A 22627-nucleotide genomic window follows, 5' to 3' on the forward strand; every position below is an offset into this window, starting at 1 on the left:
AAGCTGTTACTTTGTTTTGGTGATACGCAGTTAAGCCATGAGATAATGTGAAGTATTAAGAGATGATTTTTGGAAAAGGGTAAGATCAGTTGTCTCATGCAAATATAAAATGAACACAACAGAGCTTTTATTTAACTCATTAATTAATGAGGGAACCAGTAAGATGTAGTGCAAAGGAAAAACTGTAGGACAGACATACACAGGCAATGAGGAATGCTAGAAGATGCAAACTGGCCACTCCCACTGTACCGAGACTGGTCGGGTCTTCACCTGACAGACATCTCTGAACAGGAATCCCTTACATCTCCGTCAGTCTCCATGAGTTGGCTTCTTTCTCTGTTATAGAGCTGCAGAACAGTCAAAGACAAAGAAAGACACAAATCTCTATAGAATCAGATACCACTGGAAGGCCCTCCAGAGGTGAACATGAACATTACATTGAAAGGGCATCCAGTAATCTCTTTGTCCATTTTAAAGTCTTTTGCAGTTTTTCCTGACATAAGAAAGAGGAAAGAGATACCAGCAAGAAAATGAACAATAAAAATAGGAAGAGATATAGAAACCAAGGGAAAGGGATGTTTTTGGCCAGAAAAATGTCTGTTTGGGCTACTTTTTATTTTTTTTTAAGTTACCACCAGGAAAACTGTATTTATTTTATTGAATTCAGAGAAAGAATTCTTAAGAAATTAAAAGGTTGGAGTGGACCTATTTTTAATTTTTTAATGTTATCAGAGAAGGAATAATCAGGTCCTAGTATTATTTGCTTTTTGAAATATATTAATTGAGAAGGTTTGAAAAATTGAGTGCTTGTAATGAAATACGTATCCATGCTCCTGATAAACTTATCAGATTAATGTGGTGGAATGCCTTTGGAGGATGAATCAGTGCCTGGTAATTGAAATGTGAATGTTTGTGGAAACTGCACAGCTGACAGAATGTACTATGTGGAACATTGAGGGGTTGTGTCGTTTTGTGGCCAGTCCATCTGAGTAGGAAAAAGAAAGTGAGAGTGGCAGAATATACGTTCCTCATTGGTCTCGGGCCTGAGTCAGAGTTTAATAAATGCTGTATTGGAGCGCCCAGCGTGCTTGCTGCTGCTGTTCAGCCCGCAAATTCAACAGCTGGCATTTATTGGCTGCCTCTGACTGCTAAAGTCCTTTCTATTCCTGACATTTTAGCTGATGTTTTTGCACTCTTGGTGCCTTGATACTTATAAAAATGTTACTAATTGCTCAGAAAAAATAACTTCACTTTGAATTGAGACTAGGATTTGCTTGTAAAAAATCTATATTTCTGATTTATTATGTTGATGTCACAAATATATGTGTTCTTTGCATGGCCTAAATTGTAATGGAGACAGAATATTTAAACTGGAAAAGAAGGTAAAAACAGTTTCGTGTTAAGCAAAATCCTTCACTGGGTTTTGCTTCTTGAGAGTAATATTCATTTGCCTTACAAGAGAATATTTATAAGTAATGTTTTGGAGACCATGTACTTGTGAAAGTGGGTGCCTCAGAATGGAGCTTTGCCCCTGTCTTTATATGATCTCAAACTATTTGTGAAATTATTAGCATGGCTATCTGGAATAGTAAATTGTTACACCTCTAATGACTTTTATTTCGTATGTGTTTTATGGGTGATACAAAACTGATTTTTTTTTTTTCTACTCAGTTTGGCTTTCCAACAGAAAGAAAAGGTGACTAATTTTCCCATTATACTTAGGAAACAAAAAAATGTGAAAATAAAGTAATTCTTAGTCTTGGGTGCAGAGAAGAGCCTTGGATAAACTGACATCATCATCATCATTATTATTATTATTATTATTCTGATAGAAAGAACTTTGTGAGCTGTTGTATAATGCCTAGGTCCAGAAACAATGCCAGCTCAAGAAACAAACCAATGAAGAATCCCCTCATAATATTTACTACATCAGAGTGAAAACAATATTGCTAAAAATCTAAAGCTAAAAGAAATGAGTAGAATATACACACTTAAGAACTACATAAGCCCACTTTTACTATGTAAGTCCCTACCCCCACCCTGGTGTTTCATCTTTCCATCTGCTAAATCAAGAAAACATGTTCTCTCAATGCAAACACAGGGTAATACAGCTGCAGCCAGACCTCACAGTGTGTGGAATGGTTAGAACTTTTCTCTAAATGACTTTTGTTGTTTTGCATGCTACATGGGCCATTACTACAGATCATTTTCATACGTGAAAGTGAATGCTGACATGTTAATTTTATATCTATCCCCTCAATCCAGTGCCTGGATCTTCCTGTAGCGTGGGACTAAACCATTTCAAAAGATTTAAATCTGAGCTTACACTGCCATCTAATGGAAAACATATTTTTTTAGGGGTGGCAAGCATCAACAATGGAAACTGTGTTTTTTGATTCCTTGATGAAAATATTTTATGAGTTTACATAGTGAAGCACATATTGTTTTCATTCTATAACTATGTTAGTAGCTTAAAAATGTAGACTTAATTTGAATTACTCAGAATTCATCTTGCTTTTAACTGACTTGTTATGCCATCTCTTGGTCTCTTCCCCTTGGAGGTTTAAAGTTCATAATCCAGTTATTCTGAAGAAACATTTAAGTGTTAACTATTTGTACCTCATTTAGCTATTTTGACATAGCGCTTCTTTCCTTTTCTGTAACTTGTTAGGATTATTACCAGTTTTCTTCATTCTAAGTCAGTACCTCCTCCATTCTCCTCCTAAACTTCTATCATTACAGATTCATAGTTGTGGTTTTATCTCATACCAACATTTTCTGGTTCTTTATTTGACATTATAAGTACTGGGCTCAAATCTCGACTATTTGCATTGTAACTCTTTGAGGCTGGTTCCTCATCTGTATTTGGAAATATGTAAGTCACTGTTTTGTAATGAGAATCAAATGAAATGATGCTTTTGATGATAGTCTGTAAAATATAAAGAACTAATTGAGGAATAAAAGTAACAGCAAATAACATTTTTGAGCTTTATTGTGTGTCAGTGACATGTATTATCTACTTTATTCCTCAAAACCTACCTTTGAGGAAGATATTATGATTCCATTATTCTTATGAATAAATGGGACCTTAGAGAATTTACGTAACTTCCCCAAGGTCCTACAGACATATCTAACAAATGTCACAGTTGAACCTAGGGTCTGCACTCTTGACTACTACTTATTACTTCTGCCTCCCTTTATAAATATTGAGATGTGTCCTCTGTAGTTTGCAGATATGTTCCCCATAGAGTTTTCTTGATTCTTGGCATTGTCATTCTTTTATTTTTTCCAGTTCATATATTTCACATTTTTTATATATTTGCATAAATATCTAAGTATATTTGGGATATAATATTGAATCAGGATACCTTCAGGTCCAAGTAACAAAATGAAAACTCGTTTGACTTAAAACAGGAATTTATTTTCTCATAATACACAGAGTCTAGAGATGATGTCTCTTAAGATTGGTTGAGCCAATGGCTCATGTCATTGAGATGTGAGGACCCCAGATTTCCTGTTCCTCCGTCCTTAATGTAAAACTGATTTCTTTAGTAATTACCAAATGGCTTTACCAGCTCCTGGTGTTGAAACTGGACCCAATAATGTCCACAGCAGAAAGACACTGTATCTCCTTGGTTCTCCTTCTTAAATGCATTGAGGCCTTTTCCAGAGATGCTCCAGAAGACCTTTCCTCAGATGTCAGTCAAGGCATAGTCACCCCAAAATTAGCAAGGGGCATGTGATAACCATGATTGGCTTAGAATAATTTTTGTTTACTCAGTGAGGTTGGAGCACCATGCTGTATGGGACTCTTAGCAGAGAGGATAGAGAATAAATGCCGGGTCACTGGCCCTCAGTGTCTGCTAAAAATGGGGTCTGTGTTTCTGTGCCATTAAGAAACTGTCCTGGACAATTAAGTGTGATTTCAGGCAAGTTATTTAACATCTCTGAGTCTTTAGGATTTTGTCATCTTTGAAATATAAGGGTGATTCCTAGAGTAGTTCTAAATATTCTTCTTGCAATTTAAATAGATTTGGTACGATTGGTGTAAGAGTTTTAATGCCTGCAGTAAGAAATCAGGATAGAATAAACTTGTTCTGAGGAATAACTGTGAAGATTAGGGCACTTCGAGATGGTAGCTTCACCGAGGAGCCTATGTGTAGGTGCCTGAAGGAGCTGGATATGTGTGGGAATGAGATGTGTTGCGCTCTCTGGCTGGCGCATGCGCCTGGCCCAGGTGTCTGAGACACCTCCTCACCTTTTGACTTTAGGGTCCCACCACCCCCCTTGCTCCCTCTCTGCCCTGCCAGTGACATGGTGCACCTATTGAGGAGAAGAGGGTTCAGAGCCTCTTTCATGAATTATGACAAATATGCGACACTAATGCAAGGTGTTAATAATAGGGTGGTATATGGGGGAAAATCACACCTAATGTAAACTGTGAACTATACTTAATAATTTTTATATTCTTTTGTCAATTGCAACTAAGGTACCACACTAGTGCAAAGTGTCAACAATCTTCTCTAATTAAAAAATAATTAAAAAAAAAACCATTATGCTACGTGAAAGAAACCAGACACAAAGTACTCCATATTGTATGATTCCATTTATATAAAATGTAAATATAAATAAATCTACAGAGACAGAAATAGATTAGTGGTTATGTAGGGCTGGGAAAGGATAGAAGTAAGTCAGAAGGATAGAAAGATTGACTGCTGAGGTGCATGGGTTTTTCTTTTTTGGAGTATTGAAATGTTCTAAAATTGATTGTGGTAACACATGCACAACTCTAAAGCTAAAGCCCACTGTTTGTATACTTTAGATTGTATGTTATGTGAATATATCTCAATAAATCTGCTTTTCGAAAAGAAAGAGTCCAAACGAACTTTAAATTATTTAGTACAGAATGGAAACTTCTGAATAGCTACAGATGTACATCTTTCAATATCTCTAACTTATATATTTTAACTGTGTAGGATATAACTCTTTTTTTCTGTGTCAGATACATTTGTTTTTTGTTTTTTTGTTTTTTAAAACTAAATATGTTGCGTGTGCTTTAACTATAAGACCAGAAGGGGATTATAAGACCTATGAGCCTGGAGCTCGATCAGTGAGTCTGTGTGCAGGATGACCCCAGACCAACTGGAAGCTGGGCTGCAGCCCTAGAATGAGATGGGGTGGGAGTGGCCTCAGTGAACCTGCGAGAACACCCACAAGACGCAAAGGAGGCTTCAGATAACCTGCAGCCACCTGTGACAGTACCAGTCACTAACCAAGAACTTTCCATTCTTACCTTGTTTGAAACAGTAGCTAGCAGAGAAGGTATAAAAGCCTCTCGCTTCCCCCCAGAACCAGCAGTCCACCAACTGTTGATCTTAGCTGAGGGTAGTGAGGGAGGGTCAGGTGTTACCTTTGGGCAGAGCCTAACTGATAGTCTTGGGCCTGGCTGCTTACTTCTGAATGGAGGCTGCATTTGCAGTTATGTGCCCTCAAGACTGCTTCTCAGATAAGAGTCACAGAAAAGTCCTTGGACCTGCCATGTTTCCACCCAGGGTAGGGATAATTGCTACTACTGAATAAATTTTAAAGAAATGCTGGGTTATATAATAATGTTCTATTCATACCCTCTGAACTAGATTTGTTCAGTGTGTCAGGGTAAGGGACACATTTCAGTCAGTGGGGATAGATGCTGTCATAGAGACAGAAGTAAAAGAAAACTATGGGGTGGACGGGGAACTGTGATAGGTGTGAGGTTGCTGAAGCTTCCAGTTTGAGGGTTAGACTAGTAGGAAATGAGTTTTAGAGAAATTTAGGGCTCAGATCATGGGCAGCTCAGACTTCACTCTGCACTGGCTGTGGAGCCTGCAGTGAAAGCTGTTGGGTTGTGCCCTGGTGGCGGGGTCTGGCCTTGTTGCTTCTGCTCTCAGATGCAGCCTTCTGGCATCCACCATGGAGCATGATATTTAGTAGATCCTTATTAAATGTTTGAATGAATCAGTAAATGAATCTAGAAACTAAAGGCAAGAAAGTGAGCTGCAGATATTTGTATAGTCCATTGTTATCACAAGATTGTCTTAAAATTATTCTAGACATGAACATTTAACTGTGTATGCTATATAGTTGCATCTAATTTTATTAGTACTCTGATGATATTTTAGGCATTAATATGTCTTGAAGCAACTTTCATGTAGGTGTCTAACAAAAAGCATTTTAACAAACTGATTTAATTAATAAAAATTTCAGTGTATTCAAATCTTGATTTTTATTCACAGAGCGGGGAATTAGTTCATCTTTTGATGTTTATCATAAAATGTCAATCCAGTCTGATGTTTAAACCTTCTTTAAATGTTATATTCTTTATTGATATAATTTCTGTATTTTATCTCGTTTCCTATCATACACACACACACACACACACACACACACACACACACACACACACAAAGTTTGTATGATAGGGAATCAGCTACCATGTTGAATATGTTTTGGATGTATTTGTAAAATCATATATATATTCTTGATAATGTATTATGTAATGCATAATGTAATTATTTAATGTTTTGTATTTATGTTTATTATTCTAGGTACTCTGTGATGTCTGTTAACATTTTTTGTAGTAATAGCAGTTGAAATATATTTTAAACCCTTTTTCTCCCTCAGAAGCAAATTTCCTCAGAAGGACTTAGAAATGCTTTTCCATGGAATGAGTGCTGATTTTACAAGTGAGAATTTTTCAGCTGCCTGGTATCTTATAGAAAACCACTCAACCACCAGGTTAGTAGGTGCTGGACTTTTAACTGTTGATGTTTCGCTTGGATGCTGGCAGGATTATACAATAACTTGGGTTTTAGTTCTTAGTTCTGCCGCCTATGAGCCCTTTGACTTTGTGTGAGTCAGGAAACATCTCAGGGAATCTATTTCTTTATTTGTAAAATGTGATTATAAATTAGAGGACCCCTTTCCTACTATCATTTTTATTCTATGTGTATTTGTGCAGTCAAGTAAAACTTCCTGGAGCCCCAGCTGGGTACAGAAACTGATCTTTACCATGCAGTCTCTCCCTTTCAACATGGACATTTTAAGACCTGATATAAAATCCTGAACATATCACCTCTCCTTACCCTAGAAGGAACAAAAGAAAATGAGTTGGTTTATCATTTTGTGAAGATCAGACTTAAAATTAGCCAAAAAAAATAGGCAAGGTCATATATCCAAATTAACATGCTTCTGTTTGTTTGCTAGCTGCTTTTTACCCAATCTCACTACAAGAGCAGGCTTGGAATTTACTTGCAAGATTATTGTAAAACAATTATATTCATTAACAATGTCTGAATAAATGTATGGTTTATTACTTACAATTAATATTCTTGAGAAGTTGACTTGATAACTATACCTAAAGATCAATTTTTCCTTCACTTATCAGGATAAAAACCAGTACTAGAAAACCTGAGAGAAAGTTGGTGTCATATACGTAGAATAAATTTGGCCTCATTCATTTTTTTTTTTTTTGCCCATTCTTTTTTTTTTTTTTTTATTAAATTCAGTTTTATTGAAATACATTCACACACCATACAATCATCCATGATATACAATCCACTGTCCACAGTATGATAACATAGTTATGCGTTCATCACCACAATCTATCTCTGAACATTTTCCTTACATCAGAAAGAACCAGAACAAGAATAAAAAATAAAAGTGAAAAAAGAACACCAAAATCATCCCCCCATCCCACCCCGTTTGTCCTTTAGTTTTTATCCCCATTCCTCCACTCATCCATACACTAGATAAAGGGGGTGTGATCCACAAGGTCTTCACAATCACACTGTCACCTCTTGTAATCTACATTATTATATAATTGTCTTCAGGAGTCCAGACTGCTGGGTTGGAGTTTGGTAGTTTCAGGTATTTACTTCTAGCTATTCCAATGCATTAAAGCCTAAGAGGTGTTATCTGTATAGTGCATAAGAATGTCCACCAGAGTGACCTCTCGACTCCATTTGGAATCTCTGGCCTCATTTGTTTTTAATGCGTATACCTGAGGCAAATTCTTTCATCAGTGGTTCTCAGTTTACGTTATGGACATAGTTTTTGTATTATAAGTCATAATTTATCTCTGCTTTCAAGTATATTTTCAAAGTTTTATCTTTAGATTTTTTAGCTCAAATGGAAATAAAACTTCTGAAATATGGATGCCTACCGGTTTTTCTTCTGAGTGATATAGAAAATACTGTGTTCTTCTCAATTATTAAAGTTGTGAATTTGACCCTCAGGTTTTAAGTACTCTTGCTGTTAGTGAGAGAGTACTGGATATTAAAGTGGTGAGGATAAGATTGTATTCAATTTGCATCGAAAATACTTAAATGAATGTACAAAGGAGCTCCACTGTTTGACATATTGTCCACAACTTGATGATCTATGATTTTCTTTTAGGGTTCCTGTCTCAGGTACATGATAATCAGAACCCTTTACTGGGCAAATCATATATATATTTTACATATGGATTATGAAAGTATCAACAGTTTTTACTTCTAAGGGGTCTGACATATTTGGAAATACCACTTGAGGGCTACAAAACTCTTTTATTCCTGTTGCAATTTAGGCATTCATAATAAATGAAAAGTTTAGGTAAGAATTTGAAAGCTTTTTGTTTTCATGTGGTTACATATTGCATTAACCTGTATGTTTCTTGACATAGATTCAGAATTCCTGGTGTTTTACCCTTAATGAATTATGTTTCTTTTTTTGCTTATTAGGAGTCTCAAATATTTGCTTTTTCATTTCAGTTTTGAACAGCTCAAAATGGCAGTCAGCAACCTGAAGAAGCAGGCTAACAAGAAGAATGAAGGCAGCCTAGCATACGTGAAAGGAGGTCTGAGTACTTTCTTTGAGGCACAGGATGCCCTCTCAGGTAAGGTGATACCCTGAGTCATCTGCTGGGTTTCCATAATGGAAACGGGACACTGTGCTTGTAGAGTATTTACAGGGTGTGACATTAGGTCTGTATTTATAAAAGTAGAGATCTAAAATGTGCCATAAATGTTTGCTGCAGACGAGGCTGGAATCTCTTTGAAGGTTTGCTGCTTTAAATATTTGTCTCTCAGGCTTTTGTGAACTTGTTCTACATGTATGAGATGGGAGATGACTGCCTCCCTGTGATGCCCAGTCCCTGGGGCTTATGACAAAATTAAATCCGATGGGTGAAATTCTGGAATTTTTTTTTAATCCTTATACAGCTCTCAATACCGTATACATTGACTAATTCTATAACTTGACCCAATGTGTGTTCAGTTTGGAAAGGTCTGTTGATGATATATCATCCTTTTTCAACCATTACCCCCTGAACCTCCACTATGTATCGTCATCTTTATATACAATGGAAACTGTATTAGATAGCAATATCTTGTTTTAGACATTTCATTGAAAGATATGGGTTAGTTTAAACAAAAGCATTTAGTTAAAATAAAAATTAAATTCTGTGTCTAGTAGAAAGTAAAATATATTAATAGAAGTTTAACCCAATTCTTTTTTAAAGCTAAGATACCTATAACTAAGTACTTATATAGCTAAGTACCTATAACTCTTATCTGTAAATTGAGGCTACACCTTTCTTCAAAACAGAAAAGGCTTAATTTTTACAAATTAATTTGTATTTTTAAAGTACAGACGTCCTTTACTTGTTTTTAAAATCCCTTCTTCTCATGTCCAAGTTTATATAGTTGACTTCTTTCTAGTTCAGTGTCATATGATACAACTCTTTCCTTGTAAGTATTAGGTTAGGCTTTTGAAGGGGTAAAAATGTGACTGTCTAGGAAGGAATGAGAAATGAGGTAATCTTTGATAAATACTCTATGCCTTATATTTTTGACTGCTTTCCTTTCTTTGTATCCCCTCTAAGTTATCGGTAATCTTACCATATCAAAATAGAAACCTGAGTATATACGGACAGTGTTTAGTGTTCTTGAATAAAGTTAAAGATGGTTAAGATGCTTAATAGCTATGCAGATGATAATTTGCCATATGTGATTATCAGTTCTAACAAATACTGTTATTTAAAACTTTTTTCATTTAGCAAAAATGTTTTTTTCTGTCTCCCTTTTTTAAAGATATGCGTGTATATACATGTATATATTTGTATTTGTATATTTATCATTAGTTCTTGCCTCTACAAATGGATTCAGGTCACCTCCCAGGGGCTGGCGGATTTTAAGTTTTTGGTGCATTAGATTTATGTAGTCTCATTTATTAGATATTGCCCAGGCAGTATGTTTTCAACTTAAAAGTTTAAAAATGATAATGGAGACCAACTGCTAATAAGCAAGTGGTTGTATGGCATTTAGAAATGATTTTGATAGTAACTTTAAAAGGCTAGACCCACATTTATTTATAGCTTTTCTACTTTTTTGGTGTAAAAGAAATACGTTACAGAAAGACTGAAACAGGTAAAGTAACTACCTATAATCCTTTTGTAGGCACAGTTGCATTAATATTTTGGTATGTTGCCTTTTAGTCTTTTCTTTTTAAGCATATATAAGTACATATTACAAAATTGTGAGTGTATTGTATATACAGTTGTATATCCTAGAATCTGTTTTATTCTTTAGATAAAACCTATTGTTCCCCTTAGTGATTATTTTAATACACTACAGCATTTGCTTTGTTCATAGTTTTTTAGAACTTTTTCTGACTGTTGTCTTAAGTGAAATTCATCTGTAGGTTTTCCTTAAGTGCTGTTTGGGGCAGGTTTTTAGTGTTAATGTTATACAGACTCAAATGGTTATGGATGTATATGTATGTGTACTCTGCAGTGGGTTATGTAGATTAGAAATTGTATATTTGAAAGTTCAAATACATAAAATCACCTGCTCAGGTAATTTGTTTTACCTTTCTATTGTGAAAATTTTCATACATGCTAAAAATAGAATTGTATAATAATCCCCATATACCTATTACCTAGATTTAACAGTTATTAATATTTTTCCATACTTGTTTTATCACTGTTTTTTGAGGCTAATTTGTTTGCTAATATATTTTAAGGTGACTCTCAAGCATCATGACATTTCTATACTATATATCTTAGTATGAATCCCTCCAAATAAGAATATTTACTTATGTAACCACCATAGCATTATCGCAGCTAAAAAAAGGTAGCTATATATCCTTAGTATTATCTAATTCCCAGTGCATATTCACTTTTCTTCCAATTACCCTCAAATTTTCTTTCTTTTTTTAAGTTGGTTTGTCCAAATCAGTGTTCAAATAAGGTTCAGGCATTATACTTGATTTATAAGTCTCTTAAGCTTCATTTAAATTAGAACAGTTCCCTCACCTTCCCTACCCTGTTTTTTTTTTTCATGCTATTGATTTGTTGAAGAAAGGAGGTCCATTTTCCAAGAGGCTGTCTCACATTCTGGATTTGACCGATTACTTCCTCATGGTGTCATTTAACATTTTTTCCTCTCCTTTATATTGTTTGGACTATTGAGCATTAGTTAGGATTCACATTCAGCATTTTTGGTCATAGGTAGTGCTACATGGTTCTATTTTATCACATTAGGACGCAATTAATGTCTGATTGTTCCTCTTTTGGTGATGCTACTATTTTAGTGATGCTGACCAGTGGGTTCAGGTCATGTGGGCAAAGGCAGGTTTTTTATACATACTCTTTTAAAATTTCTGCTTTCTGTGTTTTACTTATTTTGGTTTGGTATTCCCCTGAAATCCTCTATTTCATCAAGATTTTCATGGTTTTTAAATCATGATATCATTCATGTTATAGTCCCGTTTCATTATCAACTTAATTTGTATGTTTTGCTTCCATTTTTAAATATTGATTCTTCAGTGACACCTTTTTGTGTTTACAAAATTCACAACTTAAAATTTTTCTCTTTGTTCTAGTAGTTGGTAGTGGCTTTTTTTTTTTTAAACAGTTCCGTTTCTAGTTTTGTAGTACTATGAACAGACAATGTGTTTCCTCATATATGCCAGTTTTCTGTAACTTTGCAGAAGATTAAAAAAAAAAAAGGACAAGCTCTTCAGAGTGCACTGTTTGATATATTATCAATGCCCAATTACTTTATTTACATCTAGGTTATTTATAATAAACATGTCATAGACAAATCTCCTTTTTTTAATCTTGATTCTGCCAATTTTTCTTTGTATAGAGAACTTGTGTTTGCTTTGTAGCTTTTGATGTCTTGGATTCTCTTTTGATATTAATAATTATATTATAATAATAATAACTGCAGAGATAGGCAGTTCCCCATGACAACCCTCATGTTCAATAATTCACTAGAAAAAGTCACAGAACTCACTGAAAACTTTTTACACTCATACTTATGGCTTATTGCAGGGAAAGGATACAAATTAAAATCAGCCAAGGGATGTGATGCATAGAGCAGGGTCCTGGAGGGGTCCAAATGCAGAGCTTCCAATTCTCCTCCCCTCGTGGAGTCAAGGACAGCATTCGCTCCACCAGTGACAATGTGTGACCGTAAGCACAAAGTATTGCCAACTAGGGAAGCGCACCTGAGCCTAGGTGTCCAGATAGAGATGGTCACCTGCCCGTTTGGCTGACCCCAGTGTTCGGCCCCTCTGGATCCAGAGCCCCCATCATAAATCACTTGTTAGACTGTCTGCTGTAGCTCAAGGCCCCCAGGAAAAACACATTTTTTATCAGGTAGGACATTCCAGGGGTTTATAGGTTACCTCTGAAGGGCTGACCTCTCTTGGACAAGGTTACATTCTGTACTATAAGTAACATAGTTTTAACATTCCTACTCCTTCCTTTTGTATGCATCTGCTTGAGGTATTATCCACCATATTCTTTGTAGTGTTTCAGAAATTTTCTTTTTCGCTTGTCTCTTGTAAGCAACATGTGATAGTATTTTAGTTTTTATACCATTCTGAGAGGCATTGTCTTTTAATAGAATAATTAAATGATTTACATTTACCATAACTGAAATTTTTATCCTTTTCTTTCATCATGTTGTTTTATTCTTACTTGTTGTTTTTCCTCTTTGCTGTGCTGTTTGCAGATTTGGAAGAAATATTTTAAAATTCTGCTATGTGTTGTTTTTTGACTCCCATTATGTATGACATGAGTTTAACACATCTTTACTCTCTATGCCTTTTCTTTATCCTAGTCTTAATTTAAATCTGAAGTTATAGACTCAGCTTTTTATTTTACCTCTTCCTTTGCACTTCGGTATTCTCTTTCTAGGTTTATTATTTTCTTCTGCATTTAATTTTTATAAAATATTTACCACAGTTATTTTAAATTTATATATACCATAAATTTAATGGTTATCAACATTTATTTCCAGTCCTTTTATGTTTCATCTTTCCTGTCTTTAAATTTTTGATTTTCCAAAGTGGAGTATATCCTTTGGGCTGTATCTTTCAAATTTTTACAAGACTGAAAATCTCTTGTCTTTGTACAGGAAGAACCACTTGGCTGTAAGAGAATTATTTTCTGAAGACATTGATTCAATGTCTTTTAGTGTTGCAGAGAAGAAATCCTGAGCCAGAATGGTTCTTTTTTATCTGTAGGTAAATTGTTTTTCTATCTATATGCTTAAAAGATACATTTGTTTAGTCTTAAATTAAAATATCATTGCAGGATCTATTGAAATGCTGTTCTTGTTTTTATTCATTTTGCCCAATACTTTTGAGTCTGTTGACTCATCTTCAGTTCTTAAAGCTTTTCTTTTGTTTTATCAGGTATCATTTATGGTTTGTCTCTGCAAGGCTGTTTATGAAACTATTACTCTTATCCTTCTGCTACCTTGCTTGGTGCCTATCATTCCTTCTGTTCAGTAGGCCACGAGGTTGCCCAGGAGTGGTGTGCCCATGGAGGGCTTCTCGCAGTTTATGTCTGCTTCCTGCCATGCTGGATGTCGGGAAACGGAGTCTCAAAATGGTAGTAAAAGGAAGAAGTGGTTGAAGGTCGGACATGGGGAAACAAGACTATAGTCCTACAGATAGTTATGAGAAATTTGAAAGCGTCTCTGGTGCCACCCGTGTCACAGAATTAAGGCATAGATAGAATGGGAATGGGCTATAAATGAAAGTCTGTGTTGGCTCTGCTTGAGATCACCTGTGCTTGCTTTTACTGACTGGACTGTTTCCTATGCAATGCGAGTGTGTGTTTTTCAGCCCAACCCAATTGGGTATGCAGTTAGTAGCCATTACCCTCTTTATGACCTTAGTTTATCTTTAGATTTTTAAGCCCTTGACAGATTTGGTTTTCCCTCCATTAACCACATGTATTTTAATTAGAAGTTGGCAATAAGTGTGTCTAGTATAAATACTCTGCTAGTTGACCTCGTGTGTTTATTAGAGTCTTTTTCTTTACTATATCCTGTAAAAATGGTCCTAGCACCATATTCCATTTTTCCTTGTTGTTACTCTTCCATCCTCTTCACACCCCTTGAAGTTTCGATGAGCTATGGTCTCTTTGTGGTTCCCTGGCAGTGGTGTTGTGATGCCCTCTGTGGCAGTAAAGGCCACTTCCTGTTCCTCAGTGTCTTCAGAGCTTTCACCCTTACTTCCTTTTTTTTAATGCATTTTTTTATTTTGAACTTTAACTTATATACATAACAGTGATAACTTTCAAAGTACTATGTAACAAGTAGTTAGAGAACAGACGTCAAAGAATGTCATGGGTCACAGTTCCACAGCTTCAGCTATTTCCATTATTGTAAAATATAACATGCATACAGAAAGGTGTTAACTTTCGATGTACAGCTCAACAAGCAGTTGTATAGGTAATTTCAAAAATTGTTATGGGTTACAGTTCCACAGTTTCAGTTCTTATGCAATATAGGGTATATACAGAAAGGTGAAGACCTTCAAAGCACAATTCAACGAGTAGCCGTAGAGCAAATTTCAAAGGCTGTTATAAGGTACAGTTCTACCATGTCATTTACCTCCTTCCAGCTATTCCAACACCCCAGCATCTAAAAAATATATATATATGTATTTATATAAACTTCCAGTATTCATAGACCTTCGTTAAATCTTATCTTGTTTGTTGCTACCCCCTCCTCTCACTTAATCTTTTTCTCCATCTTCAGGAGTGTCTAGGCCGTGAGTACCCTAACTTGTTATTATTGAAAGGGGTTATCGATAGTATGGGGAAGGGGGCTGCATCTGATTGTTGTCATTAAGGAGGCTGTTGTCTCTGGGTTTTTTGGAGTTGTCTGGCATAGGAACACTGGTGGATTTAAGTTTCTGAGAGATAAAAGTTAGTGAGTGAATCTTTTATAGAATGTCAGGTAGTGACTTAGGTATTTGGGGACTACTTTTGGTAAGGGCATGGCATAGTGTGGCCATTTGTCACCCTTACTTCCTTGACTATTTCCCTGTATGTACTGTGAGCTTGTGCATCTTAGTAACCTGTAAATCATTTGGTTTTTTATTGGCAAGTCCAGTGTTATCACTTGCTCTATTTGAGAACAACTATGGGTCAAACTCTATAAATTAATAGTCTTTATGGTAAGTCAGAATAAAGAATACCAGAGATTAGAGTAGGGGAAATAATCCAAGTCGCTCAGTACACTGCTCATCCCTCCTTCCCACGTTCCTTTCATTGCTGCTACTCTGGGTAGTGTGAGTCATAAGTAATTTTCTGGCATATTCTTTTGTTAGCATCTATTGATGAATGAAGATAATGTAGACATGAGTGATTTAGATATGGTTGTCTAGGACCCAGTAATCCAAGTTAGAATCCTTCTGACCTATTGGTCTTCTGTGCAGTAGTTGCAATTATTTATTTTTTCATTATAACTGGGGAAGGAAAGTAATCACAAATTATTTGACCAGTTTGAATATAATGTGTTTGTGATGTAGCCACACTCTAGCCAAAAGTTTGCTAGAACAGAAAGTAGAAACTAAATGTTGGAAAGTATGTTTTATCCATTTAAATTGTTAATGCATCCAATATGAACCCCTGCCAAGTCTCCTCTTTCCGTAAGTATAGTTGTCAGGGGTCTGCAGGCCTCTGGCAGGCTGAGTGAGGCCTATGGCCTGTCTTTGTGCTGGCCAGGAGCTATGAGGCTTTATGGTTTTCAAGGGTTGTTTTAAAAAAAAAAAAGAAGAAGAAGAAGAAGAAAATATGTGATAGAGCCTGTATGTATCCTACAAAGCCTGAGGTATTTACTATATGGCCCTTTATAGAAAAGTTTGCCAAGTCCTGATCTACTTTGAATATTAGCAGTAACATATAATCATTGGAATATTTATTGAATCTTTATAGACATTGTCCATCCACACATGTAATTCCTTAGTGTCTCATTTAATAATGGCATTTATATAAATGCATGGACAGATATTATGGATTTTTAAAATTAAAGTTGCAGATTTGATGTCCGCCTTTTACTAGAGAGTTAAATAAAATGATAAAATAAATTTCAGAGACGCAGTAGACAAGGTGTGCATCTTTCTACAATCCTGATTTTTCTTTGGATGGTAGTTTTATACATACTTGTTTTGTCTCCCAAATATAAATCTATGGTATTCAGTTGTTCACATAGTTAAGTTTAATAGATTAGAAACAATAACAAACCTGTGATCGTGTACCAAGTTGCTTATTGAGTTATACTGTTTAAAAAATGTTTTCAGAGAAAATACACGGTCAAGTGAACCAGACCTTGGGTTATTTGGTTTAATTTTCTGGAAAATAGGATTGCCTTTATCAGATCCCAGTGTCTCTGGGTCCTCATGCTTGGCTGACAGTTTGACAGTGGCTCTGCTGTGGTGGGGATGGGCGACAGGAAGCTGCTTTGTCAGCAGAAAAGAGCTGTAAACTGAGCTGGGGGGAGCCAGGTTCACCTCATCCTGACCTGCTAATCAGTGATGGGTTTTGTCAGCATCAGAACATGTGGTTGCATTATTTCCTTTAATGCTAGTTTGACTTAGTAACATTTTAGCAGAACTATGTTCATCTCACTGTAGAGATGAAATGTCTCCTTGCTATGCACACACCACATGCCGTCCCTGCCCAGTAAAGTTGGAACATATGTCACGTGTTCTTTTGCAACCAGGATTTTCAGAAAATCTTAGCATTTAAATAAATAGTGTAAACAGATTTCTGTGTATAGAACATGTCTTTCTAGTTCAGCTTTTTAATATTTTGGCATAATTTGTCTCCCTTTCCTAAAAATAAGGAAGTTCTTTCTATTTAACTTATCAAGTTGAAGTTAAGTTTAGGCTTTGGTATGTGGAAACATTTTCTGCCACTGTTATCACACACTCCAAATCTGAAACATTAAAAGAAACTACTTTTTATTCACTCCTGAGTCAACCAAGACAATGGAGAAATATAATGGCTGATTATTTTTTTCCAAATGTATTTCTTTTTCTATGAATATATATTTCTGTAACAGAGCAGCAGTGTATTTACTTTAGAATTCATACCCCCACCAAGTTCCAAACAAAATTTGAGGTAGCTTGACAAAGAAACAAAATAAGACAGTATAAAAACGGACAAGATTAGGATTATATCCTTAATTAAAGGAAGCAGAGAAATAGATGAGAAAGTGTTTATAGTGCATTTGAGCCCTGAATTTGACCCACAATTTTCTGACCAGTGAGTCAAGATAAACATTGAATTGTATAAATCTGATAAAGGCATCATTTCTACTATTCTAGCTGTGAAGCCCATGGAGTCATTTAGGCTGCATTTGGAATTTTACTAGAGCAAGTTATGTGAGCAAATGAAGCCTTTCTTTTGGGAATTATTATTTTGGTGAGGGGAGGTCTTTGTTATTTGCAACTGAATGCAATTCCCAACTGATACAATAGGTTTATTATTCTCATTTTATAAATAGGACAACAGAGTCTTAGTCTGTTTAATTGCTTGCTCATGCGTTATAGGCACGATAGGTTGACATTTTTGATCTGTACTCAGACTATTTGAGTCCAAATTTTGGGTTTGCTTTGCAACCTTGGTCAACTTATTTAAATTCACTGAGCCCTGATTTTCCCATCTGTAAAGTATAGATAATACTAGAACATACATCATTGTCTTCTTGGAGACTTATGGGTTGTGTTTAATGTATAGGCATGATTCAATTAATGTTTGCCCTGCTATTTTTATTTTTTTTATTGTTATGATGCAATTTTGGATTTGAAATTGTACTTGGCCATTTTGGTTTGAAAATTTTCTTAGTTCTTCAACTAAATAAGTCTGATTTGCTCTGTTTAAAACCTCTTCTCTTCAGTAAGAAAAACTGTTTAAAATATAATTTATTAAATGATTCCATAATAAACTTTCTCAGAACTAGACAGACATAAATCAGTAATAGCAAAAATCCCAGTGTAATTTGTACATCGTTTAGATGTATTCGTAGACATTACTAGGTACTTCATGGGAACCCTAACGGATATTCTTATTATAGGATGCTTTAGAAATGAATAGATTTGTGTGTAAATGTTCACAGCAGCATTACTCACAATAACCAAAACCATTACTCACAATAACTCAGAACAGTCCAAGTGTCCATCAGCAAATGAATGGGTAAACAAAGTGTGGTATATATACACGATGGAATATTATCATTCAGCCATAAAAAGGAATGAAGTTCTGATATATGCTACAACATGGATGAACCTTGAAGACATTATGTTGCTTGAAATAAGCCTCACACAAAAGGGTAAATATTATATAGTTCTACTTATGTGAAATACCTAGAATATGCAAATGCATAGAGGCAGAAAGTAGATTAGAGGTTACCAGGAGACAGAAGGAGGGGAATGGAGAATTATTGCTTTATGGGCATAGACTTTTTGTTTGGGGTGATGAAAAAGTTTTGATAATAGATGGTGGTGATGGTGGCACAATATTATGAATGTAATTAATGCCTCTGAGTTGTACATGTGAAAGTGGTTAAAATGGGAAATTTTGAGTTGTATGTATATTACCACAGAATAAATAAATAAGTGCATACACACATACATATATACCAACCCCTAAAATAAGAAAAGTAAAAAAATTAATAGGACATAAGTTATATGTATTTTGCCATATTACATCCTAAGGATGAAATGAAATGTTTTGGGGTTAGTAGACTTCAAATAGTAGGATTTCTGCTTTGCAAATGATGAAACTAAAGAATAAGAATGACTTTTCTGTGGCCACATGTCAAAGACATTAGTAATAAGATCCAGAATGCCTTAAGTCTTGCTTTTTTCTTTTATTTTTTTGATTCAATGCTTTTTACCACTTGAAGATGAGATGACTATGTGTATTATGTACTATATTAATAGCATTAAAGTATGAGTAACTTAGACTCAATGTTTGCTAGTAACTAAAATACTGAAGGTTTGTGTTGCTCTGTTCCAGTAGTGAAGATATGACCATTTTTAAAAGCTGTATAAAAATGTCATTTTGATAGAATGTATTCCTACTCATTATAATGGCCTACATTTTAACTAGATGCTTTTTTTCTAGCTATCCATCAAAAACTGGAAGCGGATGGAACAGAAAAAGTAGAAGGATCCATGACGCAAAAACTGGAGAATGTTCTGAACAGTAAGTTTTGTTCTATAACCCGAAACTATTTATGGACCTTATAACAAGTTTTAATGTAGTTCTTGGACCTGATTTCACAGAACAATAATGTAAGTTGAATCTTAGTATTTATTTCTAAGTGGTAATGATTTAATGAACATAAAGGGGTGAAAAACCCCACTGAAAATGAATGTTCTGTTTCTGTTTGCATTTTATTTATGAGAAAACATAATTTGAAAACAAGCCAGTGTACATCTTAAGAAGTAAAATTTGCTATCATAAACAGGCCAACATATAAGTAGCATCAAAGATGGAAAAGGACTAAAGCAGTAACCAGGATTGTCATTGACCAAAACCTGCAAAAGATATCTTCAGGTATCTTCTGGTATTCATGCAAATAACACTGTCTACCAGAGTGATTGATACTTAAATGTCATCTATTCATTTATAGCTGGCTTTTTCCAAAAAAGATTTAAGGCAATTGGATATTTAAGAGTATGTCTAACACTGAGACATTTTACACAAAACTGTACACCCAGGAGAAATGATATGCAAAGGGTTGTATCCCTCCCACCTCCCCTTTTATCCTTTTTCTGATACCCCAGCTCCCAAGCACTAGTCCTGTTGATTAGGAAGAAACTCATCAGGTAAATTGATCCTTCTTATAACATTAGTGGCTTAAAAGTATGTTATCCTTTTTCAGGCATATAGTAAACACTTGACATGCACAGTAGAGCCCAGGGGATCTCCTTGTTTTGTTTTTTCTTTTTCTTTTTTTATATTCAATTTTATTGAGATTGTTCACATACCATACAGTCATCCAAAGTGCACAATCAATTGCCCATGGTAACATCATATAGCTGTGCATCCATTACCACAATTAATTTGTTTTTCAGATTTTTAGATCATTTTCATTACTCCCGAAAAGAAATAAAAACAAAAAAGAAAACTCAAATCCTCCCATACCCTTAACCACACCCCCTCCATTATTGATTCATAGTGTTGGTATAGTACATTTATTACTGTTGATGAAAGAATTACTGCTAACTGTAGTACATAGTTTGTAATAGGTATATTTTTTCCCTATGTACCACTCTATTATTAACTTGTACTTATAGTGTCATGCATTTGTTCTAGTTCATGAAAGAGATTTCTAATATTTGTGTAGTTAATCACGGACATTGTCCACCACAAGGTTCACTGTTTTATACTTTCCCATCTTTTAACCTCCAGCTTTTCTTGTGGTGACATATGTGACTCTACGCTTCCCCTTTCCACCACATTCACACACCATTCAGCATTGTTAGTTATTCTTACAATAACGTGCTGCCTTCACCTCTGTCCATTTCCAAACACTTAAATTCAACCTAGTTAAACATTCTGCTCATAATAAGCAACTGCTCCCCATTCTTTAGCCTCTTTCTGTATCCTAGTAACCTATATTTCATGTCTATGAGTTTACGTATTATAATTAGTTCATATCAGTGAGACCATACAATATTTGTCCTCTGTGTCTAACTGATTTCACTCAGTATAGTGCTCTCAAGGTTTCTTCATCAACTCGTTTTTTTTAAGATGGTTTTGTTCACACACCATACATTCCATCCTAAGTAAACAATCGATGGTTCCCTGTATAATCACATATTTATGCATTCACCATCATCACCACTACCTATATGAGGACCTTTCCATTTCTTCCGCAAAGAAAGAGGAAGAGTCAAAGAAGGTAAAGAGACAAAAGAAAAAGAAAGAAAAAAATGACAGCTAAAAAGCAACAAAAGGAAAGATAGAAGTAAAATAAAGTACAATAAAAGAGTCAGACAACATCACCAATGCCAAGAATCCCCTACCTCTCCCTTGTATCCCTCCCTTATAGGCATTTAGCTTTGGTATGTTGCTTTTGTTACATTAAGGAATGCATAAGACAATGTTTCTGTTAACTATAGTCTCTAGTTTGCATTGATTGTATTTTTTCCCCAATACCCCCCCATTTTTAGCACCTTGCAAGGTTGACATTCATTTGTTCTCTCCCATGTAAAAACATATTTGTACATTTTATCACAGTTGTTGAGCACTCTAGGTTTCACTAAGTTATACAGTCCCAGTCTATTTTCCTTCTTTCCTTCTGGTGTCGTGTATGCCCTTAACCTTCCTCTTTCAACCATACTCACAGTTATCTTTGTTCAGTGTACTTATATTGTTGTGCTACTATCACCTAAAATTGTGTTCTAAACTTATCACTCCTGTCTTTTCCTATCTGTCTGTAGTGCTCCCTTTAGTATTTCCTGTAGCACAGGTATCTTATTCACAAACTCTCTCATTGTCTGTTTGCTAGAGAATATTTTAAACTCTTCCTCATATTTGAAGGATAGTTTTGCTGGATATAGGATTCTTGGTTGCAGTTTTTCTCTTTCAGTATCTTAAATATATCACATCACTTCCTTCTCACCTCCATGGTTTCTACTGAGAAATCCGCACATAGGCTTACCAGGCTTCCTTTGTATGTGATGGATCGCTTTTCTCTTGCTGCTTTCAGGATTCTCTCTTTGTCTTTGATGTTTGATAATCTGATTAAGTGTCTTGCTGTAGGCCTATTCAGATCTTTTCTGTTTGTGCTTCTTGAGTCTGTAATTTTATGTCTTTCATAAGAGATGGGAAGTTTTCATTGATTATTTTCTCTATTATTGCTTCTGCCCTTCCCTTTTCCCTTCTCTTCTCCTTCTGGGACACCCATGACACGTACATTCATGTGGTTCATGTTGTCATTCAGTTCCGTCAGACATTGGTCATATTTTTCCATTCTTTTTCCTCTCTGTTCTTTTGTGTGTAGGATTTCAGATGTCTTGTTTTCTAGTTCCTGAGTGTTTTCTTCTGCCTCTTTGAGATCTCCTGTTGTATATCTCCACTGTGTTTTTCAGCTCTTGTGCTGTGACTTTCATTACCATAGATTCTGCCAGTTGTTTTTTCAAACTTTTGATTTCTATCTTATGTTCCCCCAGTATTTTCTTTATGGTCTTCATCTCTTTTGCCATATCTTCCCTGAACTCGATTTGGTTTTTGATTTGATTTAACATGTTTCTTTGAATATCTTTAATAGATTGTTTCATTAAAGTG

General features: G+C 35.2%; 1 protein-coding gene across 3 annotated transcripts in view; it reads left to right on the plus strand.

The window, feature by feature from the left end:
• The window catches only part of EXOC2 (exocyst complex component 2), a 249277-nt gene that overhangs the window by 58033 nt on the left and 168617 nt on the right, over positions 1 to 22627 (plus strand). For all 3 annotated transcript variants that reach the window (XM_037844489.1, XM_037844490.1, XM_037844491.1), the window contains 3 exons: positions 6661 to 6774; positions 8787 to 8911; positions 19454 to 19534. In XM_037844489.1, coding sequence (XP_037700417.1) covers positions 6661 to 6774; positions 8787 to 8911; positions 19454 to 19534 — 320 coding nt within the window. The remainder of the gene's footprint in view (positions 1 to 6660; positions 6775 to 8786; positions 8912 to 19453; positions 19535 to 22627) is intronic.

This window comes from Choloepus didactylus, chromosome 7 (genome assembly GCF_015220235.1).
Source record: "Choloepus didactylus isolate mChoDid1 chromosome 7, mChoDid1.pri, whole genome shotgun sequence".
In the NCBI taxonomy this organism is placed as follows: Eukaryota; Metazoa; Chordata; class Mammalia; order Pilosa; family Megalonychidae; genus Choloepus; species Choloepus didactylus.